This window comes from Taurulus bubalis (assembly GCF_910589615.1).
Source record: "Taurulus bubalis genome assembly, chromosome: 18".
NCBI classification, from domain to species: domain Eukaryota; kingdom Metazoa; phylum Chordata; class Actinopteri; order Perciformes; family Cottidae; genus Taurulus; species Taurulus bubalis.
The window spans coordinates 14,549,194-14,574,351 of record NC_136606.1 but is presented as its reverse complement, the minus strand read 5'-3'; the positions used below and the strand labels follow the sequence as shown (position 1 = coordinate 14,574,351).

General features: G+C 40.6%; 1 protein-coding gene across 1 annotated transcript; it reads right to left on the bottom strand.

Annotated features, from left to right (window-relative positions):
- Positions 1-267: 267 nt before the first annotated feature.
- Positions 268-24,020, bottom strand: LOC306750639 (receptor activity-modifying protein 3; the record flags this gene model as incomplete). The annotated part of the gene is made up of 4 exons (XM_079234102.1): positions 268-523; positions 7,991-8,150; positions 8,309-8,338; positions 23,969-24,020. 4 exons carry the CDS (start codon positions 24,018-24,020, stop codon positions 268-270), a joined length of 498 nt encoding a protein of 165 aa, XP_079090228.1.
- Between the last annotated feature and the right edge of the window lie 1,138 nt (positions 24,021-25,158).

Genomic DNA, 25,158 nt, shown 5'->3' with positions numbered 1-25,158 from the left:
GAATGATCATGTTGAGTGACTGTATGTCAGAACTGTAAAAAATCACACTTAATATATACAAATATTAAAGAAACTACTACGTTGTACTCCCGGGCCCTACTTCCTTCATTTTCCCTGAAGTTTAGGTGATTTGTGGCATCACTTATGGGGTCATTTGACCAGCTGAAGCAACCTCCTAAAGCCTCTGTGCACTCCTCTGTACAGAATAGTTTTAGTGGAGACGTCCGAACTCCGCCCGTCTCCATCTTCTTCCATCTTCCTCTCCTCTTAAGCCAGAATATCGCTCCTCTTGCTGCACCAGACCACCAGACCGATCATGGCCAATGTGAGGAAAACGGGGACAAGGATGAGGATGATTAGCGTCTCGTCCGGCGGGTCCACCCATAACACGTGGTTCATGGGGCAGTGGGAGAAAAAGTGCTTGTGTATACCGATGATGTAGCTCTCCACCAGTGGATTGGGCCAGTAGCAGCTGACGATTTCGGCCTTTTTCTCTGTGCAGTCGGTGAAGACGTGGTACTCACTGGGAAGAGAAATGGGTGGAAGAGAGGGGAAGAATTAGAAGAAAATCACAACTGACTTCTGCTTGGCCACACAATCATTTAAAACCCTGTTACTGTTTAGCTGGTATTCCTCAAAGCGTTGAAGGTTCGGTATCTAATCCATCATTGTAACCGAGGATTTTCTCCCATTTATTTTTTGGCCCACTACTCTCCTCTATTTAAACGGCCGTTCTGTGATGTTCAGAGTCTGCGTGGCGCTTTCCAGGCTCAGAGCTCTGCTTTGATGAATCCATTCAGCCAACCCTAATCCTTCCTCTTTCTCAATCTTGAATTTCAATCCACCAGATCCAAGTTTGTTTCTCAAGACATTCTGGAGCCATTAGTATTCTCAGCAGCAGAGCAGTGAATTGAGCAACAGTGGTATCAACCCTGTCTCACTCCCAAATACTGCAGCCTCGATGCACCGAGACACCCTTTAACGCAGGGGCCGCTAACAGGCGCTGCGCTGTCCGGATCAAATATGTGGACTCCGATAGGTGCCGCAGCTCCAGTGTCATGCAAACACACACACGGGAGAGACGGAGACAGACCGGTCGGAGAAGTTCTTTCACATGCCGTTCTCCAAGAAGAGAAGAGAGAAGTGTGCACAACCAGACCACAGCCTTGATGAATGACAATTATATCTTCATTCTTTCTACGGGCAGTTTAAATAAAACCAGTGTGTCTCATATGTTCAGAGACCGTGAGGATTATTAAAAGCAGCAATGTGAAGCGATCCTACGAGGCAAAGCACAGATCTGATGAGCAAACGAACACACTCACATCCAAAATGAAGGCACAGAAAATGAATGCTCTCAGAGCCCAATATGATCAGAATCCGAACACATGAATTCCACTGGGCAACAATGATGTTCATGTTAAATTCGTTTTTATAAAATTAAGTACTTTTTACAAAAGTTGTCTGTTGTGTATTACATTTCTGTATCGAGGCCTTCATTTACTAGAAGTAAGAGAAGAACATGTATTTATGATTAGAGCATATATTATTTATAATTAATCCAGTTCGATATGAAATCTGACCATAAATATTGTTAAGATGTTATTCAATTGAACTTTCTATAATTTATTTGACAGTCAGTTGTTGACTGCATACAACTGTTAGCTACTTCAATATACATGGGAGTAAATCATAGCACTAATTAAACATTATTTTGATGCAATTCAGTTACTTTGCATATGTAAATTCTTTGTAGCTGAATTTTAATTGAAGACCCTTTATTTAGCGTCTGTATGAGATGCACCGGTCTTTCAACTAAGTCCAATGTAAAAAAAAACACACCAGCTTATTAGCTCTTATTAGACTGTTGACAATAAACCTTTGAATAAATAACATCTAACATAATATGAAACTTGTATATGCCACTCCACTAGTAGCTGTTGTGATCTGTATACATACTGTATAATACACTGCATATAAGGCAAAGTTGCACCAATAGTATATACTTGAACCAGCAGAAGCTCCTTTTTGTGGAAACTGAAAAAAGTTGAGCTATTTAACTTATTAATGTTACAAGATACTGGGAAATGGACATCTTAATTTAGGCTACCAACGCCATACTTTTTTTGCTCTAAGTAAATGTTTTGTCTATTCAATTCAATTCAGTTTATTTTGTATAGCCCAACATCACAAATACAAGTTTGCCTCGGAGGGCTTTACAATCTGTACACATAACATCCCTGTCCCGGGACCTCACATCGGATCAGGAAAAACTCCCCCAATAAAGATTGTAAAAACCCTTTCACAGGGAAAGCAGGGGAAGAAACCTGAGGGAGAGCAACAGAGGAGGATCCCTCTCCCCGGATGGACAGAAGCAATAGATGTCATGTGACCAAAATGAATAATGTAACAGAGTTTCAGCACATTACATGAATATGACAGAAATTATTCATATAATGAGTAGTAGGCATGGTCCATGATCCAGATAGCCATGATCCATGAAGCAGAAGGAGGTAGAGATGCATCAAATGAATTACACATAAATAAGGATCTTTATATGTGCATAAACGCCAAATTATTTCTTAAAGTGTGGTTTCTACCTCTGCGGAAGACTCGAAAAGTTGCAGCTGGGGGAGTGTTTGGAGAATGAAATAAAGGATGGAGAGAGAAATAAAATATGAAAGTATCAGAGCTTTCAGGCAGAAGTGATCAAAATGCAGGACTGCAGGGAATAACAAGACATTTGAAGTGTTTCCCCCGATGTAATACACAACAGCTAACAACCGTCACCCACGCACAATAAACAGGGTAAAAATAACTCAACTAGATTCACAATTGATTTAGTGGGAGGAATAACTTGGTATTGGATGCATTATATAACTAAGAACATGATCTCAAGGACATGCATATGATTTTTTGGCACATTATATCTATGCATACCAGTTTCTAATGACATACAGGTACCGATAGTTTATACTAAGGCTACTGAGAGCTTAGGTTTAGTTTCTAACATGATGTATTTAATGTCAAAATAGGTTTCAATAACTCCCCCTTTGACATTATAGCTCCACACTAATCATACTGCTCAGGCAAGATAACCCACTGACTGGCTGATATTAGCTTGCTGCTGACATCCACTTAATATATGCTCCTAGCGCACCTTGTTGCATTCACACAACAGACACACACTAACACAAAATAGCATAAGGATGCAATGCTGCTTCTCTTCTTTGGCATTTGCCGTTTGTTTATCCTCTGAGAGCGATGGCTCTGCTTAGTGCTGATTCAGATTAAACAAATAAACACTTAAACTGTGAGGAAGGGAAATTCTTCAGAATTAGGCAAAGCAAACTTCTTCTTTTTTGGTGTGTTGTTACTTATACAGCTGTGCAAAGCAACCGTGCTCTCTTTCAGTTGTTGGTAACAGTCCTCTGCCAGTTGTGTGGACCACATAACCTCTTTAAAATGAGGCTTGCTCATCTAAATGGTTCATTAGTTATCATTAGTGGCAGTAGGAAACAGCATCTGGTCCGTACAGTGACGAAGCATAATTCCTAATAGTGAATATCCAGTATATTATTAAAAGGTCTAGAAAGGCCGACACCACTGTCCTTAGTGCTCAACATTAAGGCTTCTCTCTGAGCTGTAAACTGGGCAGAAAATCAATAATTATTACAGATAAATGATTGAAGTGTGTAAATGCTCGTACGGACACACACACTCAAGGTTGTGTCTTAGTGGTGTCGGCTTATTTCCAACAATAACAATCACGTCGGCTGAGTGTTTGGCCAGCAGCTAGCGCTGCAGAGGGGCACGGCTCATTTGTCAAAGAGAGGAAGCTTTGCAGGGGTCGCTTTTGTTTAAACATGAGGCCCCTTGCTCTTCCAAGACCGATTCTCTCTCACCACGCTCTTGTTCCTCTTGCGCCTCCGCTCGGCCTCTTTCTTTCCCGCCTTCTTATCACCTTCCTCCAGCCTCCAAACTAATCGGCGGCTGAGAAAGTCTGGGCATCCTCCAGTTGTGTAAATTAAGTATTGTACACAAATACACCCAAATGAAACGTTTATTTCATACAAAGTAGACATTTGTGTGAAATTGTCATAATTAGCATTGTAATGATTGAGTTATGGCCAAAAACGTGTTTTGTGAGGTGACATTTGACCACCAAAATCTAATCAGTTCAACCTGAAGTCCAAGTGCACATAGGACAAGTTTGCCTTTAGGACTTTCTGTCAGAAATCTCCTTATATGTAGGCAACAGACCTACTTGGTTAGGTTTAGGAAAAGATCATGGTTTGGATTCAAATAAACTCCCTCTGGCAGAGAGATCCTCGGAGAAACGTCTCCCATGTGCAGTCGAACTCGACATTTCAGCCAAAGTTGAAAAAAGTCCTGTGTTATGGTGTTTCTATTGAAACCAGCAGAGACAATCTGTATTTCTCAAAGTGAACATTCAACACGAAAAAATGTCAGAGAAGAACTGCCTGTACTTTGACTTTAACACCACTTGACACCACTTGAGACACAATTTGGACTTGAGCTCTGTAATGTAAAATACTTGATGCTCTTCAAGTGTTCTGAGCCAGAGCAGAAATTCAGATCAGTGTTCAGTACCACTTGTGTTGATGTACTTTTGAAAGAATCATTTTTTTGGGGCAGCCTCTGAACTGTATTGAGAGAGAGGAGAGCTGAGACTAAAAGAGAGGAAGGTTGAACTTGGATGAGAACTGCCGTTGATATCGCTTTCAGTAAACTTGCATTAAACAGATGTTTGGAAGCAGTGAAAATGAGCTTTGACCACAACACAAACAATGAATACCTTTTAGTCTAATGGTGCAAACTTGTATGCAGATATGTGCCTCCTTACATATCTAGTGGATAAGAATAAACATTGGCATTCATTTGGAGTTGTGTTTGTTTCTACAATCATAAATCCAATATTCACTCTCTTTTAGCTCTGTGTTTGGTCTCCGCCAACTCTCCAACCAGCTCTTTAGCTGCTAAATGTTCCACTATGTTCACCAGCTAGTTGCCAGCTGCTGCTTGGTGTTACGCAGGATTAGCTTTTTCTCTGAAAACATCTGCCTGCTGTGTCTGGAATGACGCTACGAGTGAACCAAAACAGTACATTTCCCGGCCAGACGACGAAAACAATCTGGAAAACAATAAACACTCCATAAAGCTGAGGAGAACTGCAGAGATGGATGATTGGGTTGGGTGACACAGTACTGTGATCTATTAGAAGAATACTGACTTTGGTAGCTTTGGCAGTTGGTTTGCTTTGACAACTGCCTGGATCTAATTTCACATTTCATCACACTACAGTTTCGCTATTTTCAATCCAATTATTGTTTCTGCCAAAGCATTCCTTCTATACATTTCCAAATGGCATTAATGACTGCAGAGCCAACACAGACTTGGTCCCACCGCTGACAGCCAGATCAATATATGGCTGTTAAAATGTCTCAATGCAAGTGTCGGTTGCTAATTGGCCTTCCAAATGTTTACCCTGACCATAATGTCTAAAGTCATCTGGCTCACAGTCACTCTTGATGTGGTAAAACCTTTATTTTATTTTTTAAATAAATCAGTGTATGAATGGAAAAACAGAGAGAGGATGACTGATGGATGAAGCTCCTCTTCCCAGAATATTTTACTTTATTTTTCCTGGAAATCGTTGAATCAGATTTTTTTTACATTGATTTTAAGCTCCTACGTGTGTGTATGTGCAAGAAACCTCAAAACGCATGGCTCTCTCCCTCCCCTTCTGGCTCCGCAGTTAAAGAGAGAAAAAAAGCTAAATGCGAGAGGTGAAAAGTGAACGGAAGGAATGAGGTGAAAAGCTGGAAAAAGATAGATACAGATGGGTGGTCAACGCTCAGATGCTCTTTAAAAACAGCTCTGGTTTTGGGAAGAAAACCTCCAGCTGTCTTCCCACCCACAGACATCCACCCAGCTGCATGAGGCTGAGATGGATTACAGTCTTCCTATCAATTAAGTGTTTTGTTGAAAGTGTCACTGTGTAGAACTGACACAACAAATATAGAGCAAACAGACAGGAACACAACAGTACGTGAGAAAAGAGGACTGACAGAGATTAGATGGGGACTTCGTATCAGGAGGAAGTTTACTTTTACTTTTAAACTTTCTCACAAGAGATTCCCTACTGTTCTCAACATCAGCTCTTCATTTTGGGCCAACAGGGTGAATATATTGGCTCTATCTTACGGGGAAGGGATGCTTTTCTCTGCTGCAGGCCAATTTAATAGCAAAGAACACCAGAACCTATTTTAAGAATTAAGCAAACAGGTTCAGTTATTCCCATGCTGTTGAGTTGAAATCTTCTTGAGAGCATAAAGGAGTAAGAGTGTGGCTGCTCATGATCCCTTTTAGGAATGTAATAAAATCAAGTTAGGCAGTGAGAAATGCCTCGAAATACAATTATAACTGTAATGGAGACAAATGCAGTATGGAGGATGCAGCAGAGATGTATGCAAATTTATGAAGGCATTATTAGATACATTGATTTGTCATCTATTTGCAACAACTTTCACACCACTTCCTCTCAATGTCATAAGACGCAGACATCATACACATACTGCTAACTCTTTATAGTCTGGAAGGATAAATGTTCAGAAATATGTTTAGAAATCCAAAAAACAGGGCTATGTATTATTTTATCAATTTCAGACTGTATTTTTTCTTTACCAACCGTAAACCGTGTAGTTGCTGCATGTTAGTGCGAACAATAAAGCAGCATGACTTTCTATGATGCAACATCTCCAACATGTCAATTAAGACAATAGATTGGAAACAGTTTTAAATTCAATATTCAGGAGGGTTATCTGCATAATGTGTCATCAGTTTTTCAACAGATTTGTTGTGCAGTGCAACATCGAGCATGATAGATGGGGGGGGCGCGGCCGGGATTACATTTCACCCAGATACAACAGATAAATTTTTCTGATTGGCTATTCGTGTAGCCCATTTATTTTTATTGATTGGCAGGGGATTCGGGGGAGACGTGCTTGATTCCTCCATGGTGAGGGCAGCGCGACCAGGTCATGTTTGCGCGCTGCGGCACATTAAATAGCCTAGAGTTTTTTTTCAGCTTGAGAAATACGATGTGTGGCGGGAGGGCGTGGCTTAAGACCGAAATGCGTGACAGTCACGCTCAATGCGTGACAGTCACGCTCAATGCGTGACAGTCACGCTCAATGCGTGACAGTCACGCTCAATGCGTGACAGTCACGCTCAATGCGTGACACTTGAGAGCTCTGAGACTACTACTACTACTACTACTACTACTACTACTACTACTACTACTATTACTACAGAAGACAAGATGAAGTCAGAGAGTGTCAATAACTTTTCATTCCAGCGTTGAATTTTCCTCCAATTACAAACACAGCCTCTAGTTGATGAGATTCCTGCAATATAGCCCAATGCAATTCTGACGTATAAGTACCGTAAAAGTCGGGTTACAAGCCGCTACTACGTTCGGTGGGTGTCCCCGCTAGTTCCTCACTGTAGCCAGCTAGCGCTGCTGCTAGTTCCCCACTAACTTCCGCTAGCACTGCTCTAACTTCCGCTAACTCTCCGCTAGCTCTCGCTAGTTCCCCGACAACCACCGAAGGTAGCGGGACGAGCCCTGGCTCGACGCCTGCAGCTGCAGCGGGGTGCTAGCTGCAGCGGGGTGCTAGCAGCAGCGGGGTGCTAGCAGCAGCGGGGTGCTAGCAGCAGCGGGGAGCTAGCAGCAGCGCTAGCTTGCTACAGCGGGGACAACCACCGAAAGTAGTAGCGGCTTGTAACCCGGCTTTTATGATACTCACTGTTAAAACCTATCTTTGTATTTTCACTAGGCCTCTTCATGTCAATTGGATAATTAACATTATCACGTTTTGCTCATGGCCGTTGCTGTTGTTGTGAAAAGCGTGGCACGCACCTACCCTCCGGTTACTGTTAAACTGTTATAAACATGATGTAGTACCTGATGAAGTATGTGAGGTTACACCAGTACTGTGGATCTATGTGATCCATGTCCCGCTTGAAGCCCTCTCCACAGACCTCCACCTCCCACTGCAGACGGGACTCATTGCAGGTTGTCTTTGGCCGGGGAGGAGTGGGTTCTATTTTGAAACTGTCGGTTGCTGAGAGGACAGAAAGAAGAAGAGCAAGTATGGGTCACATGTCCTGCGTTGTGGGGTTTACCTCTGACAAATGGTCATGTCAGTAAAGCAGCAATTCAGTTGAGTTTTCCACAGAGACTGTCATCTCATTGTATAATATGATGGAGGCATATTCTTACCTGACAACACCCGCATCATCCAGGCATTGACTGTAAAGAAATAAAAAGAAATAAAGTGTCAAATAGAGAGAACTGATGACTAGGGTTCCCACATGTCACATATATTCAATAAAAAAAAAACGTAACATTTTCTGATACATGAACGTCATTTGTGCTTCTCCCTGTGACCTTTGATCGACTGATCGAAATCAACTTGTCAATCTTTGTCGGGTTCAGAATTGATAACGAATCAGCATCCTCTCCTCACTGCATTTTAACTAAATCTTTTGAGTAGGTCAAACTTCCCATTGCTCTTGTTTCACATTTAAACTGTATAATAAATCACCCCTGGCCAGATCCTCCATCAATTGAATCATCAACATCAATAACCCTAGCACCGCTCTCACTGTATACTACATGTATACACTTCATATACTTTGCATTTTTGCACTTTTATTATTTAATTTTCTTAAATGTCTTATGTGTAACTCTGCTTAATGCTGCCACAACTAAATGTCCCCTTGGGGATGAATAAAGTATATATCCTATCCTATCCTAAAAGCTTTGCCAAATCACATGTGATCTTTTATTGTGAAGCGTCCGCAGCTGTTGCATTGTGTTTTTTAAATGAAGGTGGTACCGACTTCGATTATTCACTATATTAGTTCATGGAATCAACAAGAGCTTTTTTCAGCACAATGCAGGGAGTAACTGCACAAGAGATAAGAACCACAATGAGCTATCAGATGCGAATGTGCAGACAACAAGTTCTTACTGCAGGGAATCAGCACAAGTATGTCGTCAAGGTTTCCCAATCCTGGGCTTTTTATTGATCTGTTGCCTGAGATCCACTGCATTTTCAGCCAAGCTAGCAGCAAAACTTCCCATGAGCCTCAGCTGTACTTTGTATTTAGCGCCAACTAATGTTAGCATAAGATATAGTGACAGAGGTAAGTGACAATACCTGTGAAACATCAGCAGATTATTAGTTTTTTGGATTATTTGATTATTTGTGATCATCTCTATATTTTCCTCCATTTGCAGAACTGTTTTTGTGAATGAATGAAACAAACAAATAATCGAACAATCTTCAAGAATGCATTATTTGTGACATGTACTGTCTTTTCAGTTTCCTGTGTTTTCATGTTTTCAGTTTTTTGGTGAACACCCAGCTAAGGAAAAGAAAATAGGAAAGAAACAAATGACAGTAAAATACAAAAGTGCATCCATCATGCACACTATTAATACCTTTTCTCACCCCTCCCTGTTCTCTGATCCAAACTCACAGCAGCTCATTTTTTCCACCACAGGGTCTTACGTCTGACCAAAGCTCAACGTGCTGCTGCACAGGAAGGTGATCCTTCCTTTGAAGTGCCACGCTTACAATGCGAAGAATCGGTTGGAAAGATGCCCCTCAGGACAAAGACTGCTACCAAGTTAGCGTGCTAAATATAGACTTCCCGGTTTGAGGATGTTTTCAGGTGCAGTGTTTGTGATGGGATGAGATTATTATATTTATTCTCTTTGGGTGTGTATCTTAAATATTATAGATATATCAAGTATTTCAGTAGATTCTGATTTTATTAGCTGTACTTTGATTTGCTTTTTATATTGTGTCCCCCCGACAAGATTAGTATTTTTTCAATGCAGATGGTTAAGTTTACAGAGACTTTAAAGGAATGGTATGACATTTTGTTATTTGTGCTTTCTTGTTGAGTTAGATGAGAAGATGGTGTGGTATTCATTTTCTTCTCTAACTTTTTGCAATAAAGCCAATAACCATATTTCCCAAAATATCGAACTATTGCTTTAACATTAGCGCAAAACCTCTACAACATAAAAGTACCAGTATTGCAGTTGAAAACCAGATTCTGTACAAATGTGAATTTTCGATGGTTTGAAATCCAATGAAAACTTTCCTGGTGATTAGGATCAACTGCATCATCTTGTTTTTTTTAAGACAAAGAGCACAAAACAAATAAAGTGATTTACGGCAAATCTCAACCTCTCAGACAGATCGAAGAAAATATTTTTATGAACTGAACTTGCTGCATTCAAATATTTAGCAAGAGCATTATAAGAGCAAGAATTCACAATCGCTAAATTCCTGCAGTGTTGGATTTAAAACAAAACATGTAAAAGCAAGTAAAAGTTTAAAGATGACAGTGACTTGGACTCAGATGAGCGGTTTCGGAACAAAAGGGGCCGTGAAGGTGACAGGCGAGTTTATTAGATGGGATCGGGGATGGCCAGGGGCGCTAGCTGAAATCCCCGAGCTCGTCAGACGTCACAAAGTCAAATACCTACAGCTCGTCTTTTTCTGTGACCTATTGTTCCCTCAGGAAAAATCCACTTCCTGTCTTCTCTTCAAGGCACACACAGACAGAAAATCATTTCTTCAGATTCCAAGAAAGTATGTCCTTTGTGTTGAGTAATCAATACATCAAATCAAATATTATGGCAAATTACAGAGCACTCTGAAAATTGCACTCTTTGAAAGTTCTATGACTTCAAAACTTGGCTTTCAGCCGTCTGGTTCCCACGGGTCTCCTGTGGCATCTCATTTCCCTTCAACTCCCCACTTGTTGGACACTACAGTGCAGATATATATCAGCAGTGGAGTATAGGTTGAGAATATAAAAGGATGGTCATTGATTTCAATTTAAACACAAAAAGTATTATGTTTATCATTACTGATTTATGTTTTCATAAAGTACATGACTAGATTACCAAACACTGTCAAGATTAGCAAAAGTAAATACAGTAAGTCTTCTGCAATAGTTCCACTTAATGCATTTATTTTCTGGAATTGGGTATCTGTGTTTGCTAAATGGAATATTTTGTCTCTTGATGATCTGATATAGCATGTTACTTCTTATCTTCTTCATGTTGTACGCAAATTACAAATTAAATCATCTTAGAGTTTATTGCCTTTTCCCAGTATAATGACGTTAAAATAAATATGCGCTGCTATAACACATAAACTGTATATTATGTGTTGGACGAGGCTTTCTGTTCAGTATAAAGTTCAACCACATTTCATACAAACTGCTGAATAATTTTGAAAAAAGTAAATCAGGGTGCTTTCAAGGCGAGTGCAGCTTTCACTATTCAGATGTTACAAATCATGCCGCTTTTACTCTTGTTCGAGTGCGATTCTCATGAGCTGTCGACACATAGACCCATCAAAGAGGTTATTGAAATGAATAATTGAACACAAGTAGGAGAGAGGAACTGATGAAAATAGCCTACAATAATCTGGCAGCAGGATTCCCTTCAGCATGAGCTCTGCACAACAGCAGCAGGGTAAAGTTTGAAACTAAATCGACTCGATCAGCTTTATGAGCTGCGGGAATCAGCAGTGAGTGTTTATCTGGGAGATTTGGTTGATTTATAGGCTACAGTGCCAGAATATGAATTATAGCTGCTTGGTGCATCTCTCATCCTGGCGTGTGACGGTTTGCCAAATCAAAGTATTCTGGATTTAGATGGTGGATACAGAGGAGGGACTTTAACCAACTGTTCAATCATCATTAACTGTTTGTTGAAAAATGTACATTCAGAATTTATACAGAAGAAACTTTATTTGTCATATTACATACTTTTGACATACATACATGAAAGTTGGCATTAAACCCATCCATAGTGATTTAGGAGCAGTGGGCTGCTGAAAAGCGCCCGGGATTGCGTGTGCCGTACCCCCTGTGAAATAGTGCAAAGCATTTTTAGCATGTCCTTTTTTAAGTATGCAATACACAGCGCTGTGCCATTAGTGTCTGATTTAATATAGAATATGTACAATTTAGTTTATGAACTTACACTTATATTTTATTGAATATTTATGAAATAACTATTTTAAAGGATTTTTTAATGGATGCTTATTTTAAATGTTTATAAAAAATCTTGCGTACCCCCTGGAGTGCCTCCACGTACCCCCATTTGAGAACCACTGCTCTGGAAAAGCCCAAAGCTCATCAGAGGAGACAATCACCCGCAAATAACAGCCTTCCAGCAGCATCTCTTATATATATATACTTCTCCTCTGCAGAGAAGAACAGCAGTAAAGCAATTTATCTGTTGCTGCCACTAGTATCACAAACTGTGAGCTGCAGATTGTAGCGATGTCTATTCAATTGATTGAAACCACTAGTGTCTGTTTGAAATATCTCTGTCCAAAAACCCTTTTGGAATTGCATGAGCTGAGCTGTGAGAAACATAGGATGGATGTCTGTGTATTTGTCTTCACTTCTAAGAAAATGTAAATGTAACTAAAAAGTAATCAATTTGAAATGATTAAAGCCTCTCATTAAGAAGCACAATGGGGTTCTACAGACAATTGAGTCGTTAAGTCTCTCATCAGTCTCATATGGGTGGATGGTTTTCGTATTCATCTAGCCGCTCCCACCTAATTTCAAATCACTTATCAGGTTCCTCTTCAATAAGGTTCACAAATATGCTAATAAAGCCTTTCCTGGCCGCTGTGGTCATGGATCAAGGCCAGCTTTTCATCGTAAAAACCACAAAAAGGGGGAAACTGCTTGCATGGCGGAATAAATGTTCTCTAACATCATAGGCAAAGTAAAAATGTAATAGCTTTTCAACAACCTTTTATCTGGCTTTGAATAAAATTGTGCATGGCTCTTTCTTTGTGAAAGGAATGCTTTAATATGAAAATACGCTAAAATGGCTATTTATGGTGCAGTAACTATTACACTATTGATAGACTAATAAAAAGACACACATGTAATAAAACTGGTATAATTAAGTCTTATTTTGTTCCTTAATTTATTGGAAGGAATCGCCCATACTGCCTGCAGGTTCATTAGATACTCTGCATGTGAGGTTTTATTAGCAAGGCTGTAATTATTGTCTTCCTTCAGGCCACCATACCAAATCCACAAAAAGACAACTTCCACATGCACAGGATGCTTGCACCTAAAAGCAAGAATCAGTAAATACTTGTCATTCGGGGCAAACTTTAAGCCAACCAATCTTTAGCACCGAACTAGAACTGCTGAGTCAACTGAAATGCGTCCTTAGTGCTACATTGAAACAGCATTAAACGTGTGAATTATGCAGGCAGAGCTATCTCAAACTAAGGGATAACTAAATCAAGGTGCTTGAAGGTGTTTCACGCTCTGTGGTCGTCTGCTTGATAAATATTGATGAGAATAAATAGAAGATGAAGGGAAGTAGATGAATTGCCAGAAATGTTCAAATAGATTTAAAGGACAGGACAAGAGGACGTATTCAACAACCTCTACCATATATCAGGTCTGCCTTGTCATCATCATCATCATCATCAGGACAGGAAGGTAGGGCAGAGGAGGGTTCGTAGTAACGGTCACTTTGATTCGAGAGGGAAGTTTTGGCATTTGGCTGCACTTTTTCTGTAAATTGAACTTCTGATTTCATTTCATGACATGGGAAGATGGAATAATGCATCCCAAACAGGATATGAGGACGGTTTTGTCTCACTCTGTATCTATGCCTGGGGCAATAATGTGTTCTGTATTTAAAATCTAATCTGAGAAATTAAAAAGGGAAATGAAGGTGCCAGGTGTCCTTTTGTTTTTTTGTCCTGCTGCACCATCTGTCTGTGTCTTCCTCCACAGATACAGACCTTGAAAATCAGCTGAAGCTTGCAAACGCATATTGAGAAATAAACGAAAAAAGAGAGAGATTGGAGATTCAGAAGGTGAGCAAGAGTAGAGAAAAGAGGGAGAGAAAAGCACAGTGGCTTCCTGAACATCAGAAAACATGTAAGGCCTATTAATAATATATTTGCCAACTTTCTTACTCTGTTGCTCTGCATCAAACTAATGGGTTTACATTGGAGTGAATTGAAAGCCTGGTGCATCTCATACAGATGCTGAAGGATGCCTTGTGAGTCGTTATCAACCCACCGAGGGCCACTGCCCAAGCATCGGCATAGACAATGAACATCAAAGGCAGACTGCAGGAATGCAATGGTTTGAACAGCTGATAATGAAAGACATAGATAACAGTATCATCCGCATACGACAGTGTTAAAACACAAGAATATATACTAAGGTGGATCATTTTAGTGGTCCTAGTAAAGAACCCCGGGGCACGCCCCTTTTAATATAACGAGGAAGGAAGAGGAAGACTCAGCAAACTGGAAATGTATGGATGATTCTGATAACATGGTCAAATGTGTCAAGAGCCTTGTACAAATTAAATAACAAGAGCCGCAAAGTATTCCAGTGCCTCATTTACCAAATTAACAGCAGAAGTTACAGTGCTGTACTCATGTACTTCAGCATCAAAAGACCACTTAAGTATTTCTGAAGAAACTGTGGACATGTGACATGAATAAAGTAAAATATTTGCTTTTCTGAATACATTTGAGCCTCTTTTGTATCTGTCAACAAAGCTCTGCATTCATGAACAACACCCTGACCTCTGTTCTACTTTGAAGATCATTGAGTTCTTGGCTTTTCAAACCGCGCTGCCCTCCGTGTTCCCCATCTGCAGAACAACAACTATAACAAGCTATGTCAATGAGAACACAACCTTCCGAAATAAATGTTTATTTTATTTTGCATTGCACATGACATTGAAGCAGACCAGAAGGAATATAATGGATATCAAATGAGACTTTTGTGAGGAATTGTTTTGCAGATTTTTCTGCAGAAATTGTAGTAGATAAAGATTTTAAAATATCACAATGATAAGACAGTTTTAAGAAGCTTTTGAGACTTTACTTTTTTCCCCTTTTATGTCAGACCTTAAGAATCTTTAGAAAAGACCAAGAATTTGACTTTTGCTGCTTTTACAAGGATAAAGTTATTCCTTTCTGCCGTGTTATTCTTTCTCAGATCCAGGGGAATTCACAGCTCTACAAACAATGACTGAGGTTATCCGTCTGAGGTCACTGAGGCAGAGAGCTTGCTTTTAAGAAATATCCGCACTCCCCAGATGAATAGAAAGCCTTTTAACCACAGCAGGCATAAGCAGAGTTAAAGTGACTGACAGGTGCTGAAGAGTGTGATGTGAGCATACGCAGGAAACATAACACCTGAATCTATCATTATTCGTGTTAAATTAGTTGTGAAACCATATCATAGAAGATGTTATTTAACAATGGTGACTAAATGAAGCATGATGAACAAACAGAATCAGATGATTGTTGGCCTCACACACATGATAGTACAAGTGTTTCCCACATTCCTCACAGAGGATGTTGCTGCTTATCTCACCACCTCCTCCTCCTCCTTGAGGTAGTTTATTTTCCCTTTGGCTGAGAAGGTTGCCAACATATAGGTAGTGATCAGTCTGAAGCAACATCTTACTCCAAGAAAAGACTGATGGATCTATTCTTATCTTGTTCATTTATGATACGCATGTATTATAATAGTTAGTCAGTTAGTGGAACCTTGCATGTCAGCCCCTGCCATCAGTGTATGAATGGTTGTGAATGGGTGCGTGACATGTAGTATAAAAGCAATTTGAGTAGTCGGAAGACTAGAAAGGCGCTATACAAGTACATTTACCATTTAAACAAGCTGAAGACAGAAGCTACAGGATTGATTTCACCAGCTTCTCAGTGGTTTGACCCAACAGCAGAAAGGATAACTTTTTGACAGACAAACAGTGATGGACAACCCGTTCACATTCCCATCTCCCAACACAAGTTGGTCATACCCTTCGACGTCTGATACGATGCACTGAAGCACCCTGTAGCGTGTGAAACCAAGTCAACGGCAGTTACTTAACAAAAACCTCTTTTGCATAAAAAACATACTTATTTGAACCTAAACCATATATTTTTCCTCAGCCTAACCTTCTTTGGAGGTTTATTTTAAAAATACACTCTGCATGTAACAAGCGGAAACTGACACGCTGCCCCTGACACATCCAGAACTGATGCAAGAGGGTTACCTGGAGCGCCACAGTTTGAAGCGTAGTTTGATGCTAACAAAGCATCAGCATTTGACTAGAACGGGCTGCAATAGACTCAGTCGTCCATGTTATCTGTAGAGCTCACGAGCAGGAAAATAACTGACCCTGTAGAGGAGGGCTACCACAGGAGCCCATCGCAGTGTCCTCATCTGACAAAACAACAAGGAAAGGATGTTGTTGGGATAGAAACACTGACCCGCCTGGGTCACGTTAGGATACAGAGCATCACTACAAATCATTGTTAGTTCATGTGAGAGGAACACACTGCTGGTCAGGGGTTAGAAAAGAGAAAAGAAAAGAAACTGTGCCAATAAAACTGAGTACACGGTTTTGCTCAGTCTGAGAAATTGGTCTGTAAATATTAAGCTATTAGGGTAGACATACTGTATTCATGGTCTCTGCATTCTATATGTAATACAAGTCTTAACGTACCGATATCTTTGTACTTTTGTGTCACTGTTCAATAGCTAATTGTTTTTTGTTCCGTTTTCATCCTCCATAATACATTTTCTTCTCAGGGTTGAAATGCCTCTAAGCCTCTTGTGGGTAACAAATAAAAGCTTATGAGATAAAAATTCTTTATAAAACCTTTTTTCTGTTGCCGTGTTCACAAATAACTCTCCTTCATACAGAGGGTCTATCCTAACTGGCTGATATCAGATATTAAAGGGACTGTTTATCCATTTTCTAAATGCAACAGAAAATAGTTCCAAATAAAAGAGTTTACCGTGTGGATTGTGCATTTTCTTGAGTGACTAAAAATGAGGGTTAGGGTGAGTGACTAAAAATTGAGTTTATTTTTGGAAAAAACAACAATAATATCTCAGAAAGCTTAAAGCTGCATTTCTTAATGCAATACAATTATCTGTGGTGTCCTACACATTGCATTATACATATTAATTTGATATATTCTAAATGTATTATTATTGATTACTATACAGCTTTAAGTGAATCATGATCCTTTGTAATATCAAACAATTTTCTCTATATTCTCCTAATTTGGAATGGTGCCAAAGTACAGCCTCTTTATTTCTAGCTCATATGTGACTGATAGTCAGACTCTTGGATTAGTTGGGAGAATCAGTAGAAATCAGGACATGAGCAATAATGTTTTTATAGCATTACATTTTGTTAAAGCAAGCAATTACCTCTGCTCTCAGAAAAAGATCTGCACATTTGCCATTCAAATCCAACAAATACTGCAAATTTACAGATTAGGAACCTCATTTCTAAAATGGATATGTCACCTGTCAATGACTGAGAGGACTGCTGCTCACACAAGGCATTTCCATCTTAATTTCTTCTCAGCTAAACATGGCTTCCAGCTGTCTGCTGCTGCTGCTGCTGCTCTGAAGCCTCAGACTTGATAAACAGTTTCAGATGTTTACCACAAATCTGGAAATACCCACAGTCACAGGAGACCTACCAGAAACATGTGGGATTATTTTAATGTCCTTGGGTTAGTCTTGAAGTTATTTTACTCAAAAGCAAACACAATCACCTCCCACTGTCGATGAGAAAACTATGAGAGGAAACTACGTAATCAGTGAGCAAAGGCCGCAGTGATGGACTGATGGGTGATTATTATTCAGCAAGCAGCGAATGAGCCAGGTGAGGAATGAACAAACTGAGACTGAGAAAAGAAAGCCAATGGGAAAAGTAGAAAAAGAGGTCAATCTGGAGTGGACGATGAATATTGCACTAAAGACAAAACATTGTATTCTCCTGGTTTAGTGCACGTTGCCATTAATTTCCTTTTAAAGCAAAGCTAGCTCCTCAAGGCTAAACATGAAACTACACTGAAGAAGAGTGTCACTTCTGTACAAGCAGTGCAAGGTAAACCCAGACGGATATTCCCTTCTCTCAGGCCTGAGTGGAAGCATCCAGGCTGTTCCTGTCAGAGTGTGTGTGGGGGGGGACCCCGGGGTCAAAGAGAGAGAGAGAGAGAGAGAGAGAGAGAGAGAGAGAGAGAGGAAGAGGGAAAATGACACACATGTCTAAGACAGAGGGCTACTTGGCAAACAAAAGCCGGAAGAGGGGGAGGAGAATAAAATGCCAGTGGCGGAGAAGAGGGAATCCGTAATGGGGGATTTTCCGGAGGGCAATGCAATTTCTTTAACCTGTTTAACCGCTGTGTGTGAGGCAGGTGGTGGAGCGGTGTGCGCTTGTGATTGCGCGCTTGTGGTTTGACAGCATGTTGTGGGTGAGTACGAGGCTCCGTGAAGGGCTTTTGGGATAACATCTCTATATAAATGTAGTCCATTTGTCATCTGGAGAGGGAAATTACAGCCAAGCTTCAGCGGAAAAGGCCCCCGCAGAGAGGATCCATCTGCCTGTGAGCTATCGTGGCTTCACTCAGCGTCTCGTGAACGTTCTGTCTTGTGGAGCGCCTATAGGCGAAATAGTGAAATAAAAAATGTGCGTTCGCATTTCTTTTTGTGAAAAAGAGTATTCACATGAGACTAAACAGTTGTGTTCACGCAGATGCACAGTGCAGGCTGCTGGTGACTGATAAGGAGCACGGATCTGATTATAACACACTGAATTGGCAGAATCAGCGTACATAAATTCCCAATCGTTCTTCGTTAGCAAAGATAATTACCCGGAAAAAATAGCATTAGAGAGGCAACGCAATTCAGGCTTTCATCAGTATTCCCCGTGCGCGTCTCTTCCACTCCAGACAACTGTATAATTTCAAAAGATGAAAGCCAAAAAAATCCACTCTCTTTCACCCCCTGTTTGAGAAACCACAAAAATGAGCTCCACTGCAGCGCTTGCCTCCAACAAAAGCAAAACAAATAAACTGTTTGGAATAACATCACGGCAGGCATTAATTATCTCCTTTATGTTGGCTTTTTTCTTTTAGAAAAACACCAAATGCTTCTAACAGGAGTATCAGTTGCATAGCTACACAAAGACAAAGCTATATATGTACAAGGTTCAATTGAAATGGGTCACTTTTACTTCTTAGATAAATAGGCTGTTTATGCAGGACACTGCACTGTTCTGCCTCCTGTGGCCAGAATGACACATTGATGCACTCTTCCCTTAATGTCCAAACTTGTTGAAACACAGCAGCAGTAAACCTTTTACTCCCGTGAGTGATGCAGTTCCCCACACAGACGATCGGTTATAAATATGTCAACATGTTCTCGCCATTAATTACAGTGCCTTGGCACAATCTGTGTGATAAAAGCCAGAGCACACCAAAGGAATGCATTATCACTCCGACTTTTGCCAAATTCTCATCAGGGATGTAATGGATATACAAATGGGCGGATGGGATTATACAGTAAATACATAAAGCGATGGTCAAATCCTTCCACATCTATTTACCCGATTTGTCCTATTTTCCTTGGAAAAACTGATTCCATAAAGGAATTGAGCAAAAGATAAATAAATAAAAAAAGCTTTTATTTCTGTCAGCTGTTTGACCGACATTGCCAAAGACCTTTGCCTTGGAGGCAGCAGGACTGTGCCAACAGTTCATCTGCCTGTTTTTGACAGTCAAACAGGCGAAAGAGAAAAGACAGCAGAGGAGGCAAAGAGGGAGACGGACAGAGAGAAAGTTTGGTATGCAGAGACAGAGACGCTGTGACAGTCAACAGCAGGTCAGAGACTGTGAGGACCGGTGGGAGTGTGAAAAGGGAATTAATGAATCTGAGACCTTCATTGACATCTTTGTTCGGGTCCAATGCCAGAGGGAACTGTAACATCACTACAGGAGCCCTTTTGTGGAAGTATGTGCTCTCTTTGCTCTCCACTATATTCATTAAAAACTAACTAAATCTAAATCTGACCCATAAATTCCCACATATTACTCATTGTAATTACACTAATATGCAAACAATTCAACTGTGAAAGTTTTTACAGGAGTTTCATTTTGTTTTGTTTTTGCAGCCTCAAGCAGAGACGAGGAGCGAGCAGAGGTCTGGTACACTCTTTCTAACTTTTAGATTTCCAGATCTCTTCCTTTTTCTCATTTTAAAACGCGTAGACCAGGGGTGTCAAACATCCGGCCTGCCGGATAACTGTTAAAATTACAGGAAAAATAAATCAAAATAAAGTAAAAACATAAACAGTGGATTTTTGGTCTTTATGTTTCTAGTTTATTATAGAAAGACCTTAAATTAGGGTTTATCATCCAAAAACCTTCACCAATGATTTAAATATAGAGAAATATTGTCGTTATGTATGTGTTATTATGCTATGATTTTTCCTGGTCCGGCCCACTTGAGATCGAAATGGGCAGCATGTGGCCCCTTCACTAAAACGAGTTTGACACCGCTGGTGTAGACAGCGATTCTCGGTCATTTTGCATGCAGTGACAACAGGATTGGGTTGCAAAAAACAAAACGGACTTGTCGTGAACACTGTAATGAAGTAGCACCATGAACCCTGCCAGTGAGCTTTCGCTTCCTTTTACAACTTCTTACAGCGGTTGCAGGCTATTGCAGACTGTGTCTGTGGTGAGAAAACGTCTCTCCTCAGGAACCAAAGCCCTCTCTTGACACCTCGACATGAGTCTGCTTCTGTTTCTGAATGTAAAAGGCTGCTTGTATGTCAATTAAAGGGTAATCTCAGAATGCTTTAAAGTATCGACCAACCACTGATTCACACAGGGTGCTTTGGATTAGGCGTCTGGTAAACTGATGAGACAGATGTGAGTTATTTCCTCATTCAATTTGTCAGAGTTTCAAGTCATTACATTGTGTCTGCTGTAGTCTTTGGAACTCATTTCATTGGAAATTACTTTTTGGCCGTGCACCCAAAATGGAATAAAACAACTTATGGCCCTCACCTGTCATCACTCGCTAATTTCAGTCTGTCACAATTCATTTATATCATCCATTACAACTACCATTCAATGTTTAATAGTGCTCATTATTCTATTTTTAAATGCGGTATCTGGCTGGTGTGTGGCAGAAAACCACCTCTCTCCTATACCTCCTATACTCTGATACAAAGAGACAACTAACGACCCTCCTCCTCCATCTCTGCCCTCTTGCTGCTCCTTCGAGGAGCCAATACATGTATGACGTCCTCTGCAAATGAGATCAGGTCATGAGAACTTGGTTGGTCCTCTCGCTTCTTCCTCAGACTATTCGAGCTGTCATATAAATTAAAGTCTTGTACTTTCAGCATTTTGAAGCACGTATGACGTCATGAGAGTCATTATTGATTTATAGATTAAACACACAGTACATGCAGTAGCATTAACTGCATCGCTGTTATTGCATTTAGGGGAGTTTCTCAAGCTATCAATTGATTGTTTGGTCTATAGTGAAACAATTTTGAGATATTAAAATGTGTTTATTTCATCCAGTCAACAGGCCAAAGATAATCTGTTTACTGTCATAGAACATAAACTAAATGTTTGCCTCAAAAAATGACTTAAACAATGAATCCATCATCAAACTAGTTACTAATGAAAACAAATATATTCCTAATGTCACAACATTATCTGCGGCGTGCTTCCCCAGTCAGATGGAATAGTCATAACAGGGAAGCATCGAGTTAATATGCACATCTCCAAAGTATGAAACGCCTCCGCAGTCCTCTGACCACGTGGTGCTCGGTCTGCGACTCGGGATCAGCATTAGACTTTGATATGATCAGGATGAGCAAAGAGACAAAGATCAAGACCTTTCTTGTGCATGAATCTTTCACAGGCAGCTGAAAGATTCATAATGCTCTTAACATGCTTCCCACTGCTGTTGCGCTACATAGAGAATGACTGAGCAACACATTTTAGAGATATAAGAAACCTCAGGAAGAGCTTTAGAGGAGGGATCCCTCTTCCAGGAGACAGACATGTAATAGATGTGTACAGAAGAGACCAACATGGCCAAACTACAGTATGGACAATCAGGGCGACAAAATAACTAAGAATTTGTGTAAAAACGCAATCCGCCCTTTTCCTGATATCTGACGAAAACATTAATAAAATATATATATATTTTGACAAATTATTTTCCATGATTGCTAAACTTGAAAGCATTTCATTCCTGGACCGTGCAGGTGATAAACACCACCAGGTATAACGACATCTATGTGTAAGGAAACTGCATGGCTTATGGACACACGCGCTGAACTGAGCTCAACACGCTCACAACTCATCAGCAGGGCTATGAATAGCATTTTATTAAACAAATTCACAAAAGTCCTGTTTTTCAGATGGAACACGTGAACCCCCAAGGCATTTCTCCTTGCTGTGAGAGTGTATGAAGAGCTGTTTATTGGCCTGAGCAAATGCTTCGCAGTCAGAGCCGCTCTTTCATTCTGCCGTGCAGATGGGGCCCGCGTACTCTGGTTCCTGCTGCATCAACCGCACGTGCCTCAAACTGAAAATAATCAGCGTGATCTGGTTCTCCTTGATTGCACTGCATCTGGCCTCCACCTTTTCTCCACCTGGGAAACTCTTTTTGGCTAGACAAGAGCTATCAGGAAACCATCGCAGCGTGTCTTTACAGCATTGGGAACACAGCCTCTCATCACTTTGATAGCCGCCGCAGCTGCAGTGAAATCACACAAAAATCTTGTTCTCTGTTTTCCATTTCCCGAGCATTTTGAGAGACTGAGCATAACACATGCTTTAAGTCACAATCCGAGCTTGGCCACACAGTGCTGCAGGGCCACAGCTGTTCACGTGGTCCAGATCCAGACGAGTCCAGGCTGAAGGACTTGGCCCAACCACATTCTACTATCTACTATAGGTCAAACTCTGCAAAATTTCAAAAAGCCTTCTGAAAGAGTGTTGCATCTTTCGTTATTTTTCAGTTATTGATCCACCTTTTAGGTTTACCGCTCCAGTGACACAAGGTAAACAGCAACACTCCTCTAGATGAGCACCTCAGGTCTCTCTGAATCACAGGCCTTGAAATTGAAATCCTCTATCTCCTGGCTCGTGTGTCCACATGGGAGGAAGCCTGATAATTTCTATCAGCGTCAGACCAGGTGGCGCCAAGACCAAATATCAGCTCACCAACTGCTCACTAAGAGCACTCAGTGTAGTTACAACCAGCTCGTGGAGAGAGCCCATGCACTGTGCTGCGTATCAGCTCAATATCTGAACTCCTCTTCACCACTGAGTCAGATGTGCCCTGTACTGCTTCTACTTTCACTGCTGCAATTATAGATAACAGGGCATATAATAACAACAGCAGATTATCTAGATTCCTGCTTCTGACTCGTCTCTATCAATGCACAGTACCACATCCAGGAGCATCGGCACACACATCTGAACATTGACAACAGTTCAGTGTGTGCGTCCCAGCAAGTGGATTCACCAGTCACACACATGATACATCATTTCATAAATGATTTCATCCTTATACCACCAGCTAATGAGCCAGATCCAGAAATTCCCATTGGCCACGATATAGGTCAGGTCTGTCCACTGGGGCATGATGGCATGGTACTGTATATTCCCCGTTCAATGCATGCGCTATGAGATGGGACGTGTTCCTGATCCGTCACAGCTTTATCCTTATTGAGCACTTTGCAACCTGACACACTGAGACAGAAATGATGAACAGTAATACACTGCATTAATACACTAGAATACCATTTAATTGCTGAAGGCAATTAGATATGATGGGGAAGTGGGAAGAAACTGCTCCAACAGCAGGGGCTCTGGTGTGATGCTGTGGCATTTCTAACTGTCTCCACACAAAATGCATCTTTCAGTCTGTGTAATGTAATCTAAAAATAAGAAAATACTAATAATAATAAAGTAGTAGTAATCACACTCACCCAAAATCCAGACAACAAAAAGTTTCAGTACTGTGAACTCATTTGTATCCATCACGCTGCGAGAATCCAGTCGCACTTTGATTGAAACCTCAACTGCAGCTCCGTGGAAATGTGCGTTTGAAGCGAACCATTATTAAAATCATCCCAAATGTGCAAGTCTGGGCTCCGTCATGCTCCCGTGAGTCAAGATACAATTAGTGTAGGATTCGGGGCAAGCCAGACAACAACAAAAACAACAACAACATAAATCGGATCCAAGAGCGTGATTTCTGACTGTCCTCGTGATGATCGCGACCACTTCTCTCTGCAGCCAGGAGTCAGAGCTCAGGACCACTCCACACTGTCCTGCATCCTCTGTGGGAGGAGGAGGAGGAGGAGGAGGAGGAGGAGGAGGAGGAGGAGGAGGAGCAGGAGCAGGAGGAGGAGAAGGAGGACGATGCACTACTGGATCTACGTTTACTGAGTAACTGCGTTCATCCGCAGCATGAATTGGAGACATTTAAATGTGAGATGGGATAGACATGGAATGGCATCGGGACAGGGAGGTTTACAATATCGTTTTCTCTGTCTTTTTTCTTATTATGTAGACATCTGAACGCATGCATAAACAACTAAAATGAATATGCAGTCAATTACAAACGGTAATATATCAGTTTTATTCTATAATAATGTAATTATAATTGCACTGCAATAAAACAATACCATGTTTCATTATTACGAGATCACTGTTATATGATTATGATCTTTGATCACCTAGATTACAATTAATCTGTCAGGCTGAATCGATGAACTGCTGTCGGTTGCAGTTTGTTTTTTGTGAGACAACACTGACCTCGTCTGGTTACATTTTAAACTGCACCTCGATCAGACAGACGAACTCGATCTGCCCGAGATTAAGCACAGAAATCATAAAAGACTTCAATAACCGCTCAGATCATTTTAATCCTCATTTATTTTAAAATAATGTGGGTCTCTTTTTATCCACCTTTATTGTATCAATGTATCTATTCAACGTTTAGCCTGAAAAAAACGCAATTAAAGGATAGTTTCACTATTTTTCAAGCGTCCTGGTCTCTGTGAATCAAGTCTCTGCATCTGATGTTATTTGTCAGCGAAACTGTTAAACTTCATCCACCTCTCAAATGTCCCTCCATGAACTCTGATTCCCTCTGACTGCCCTGCTTAGTCAT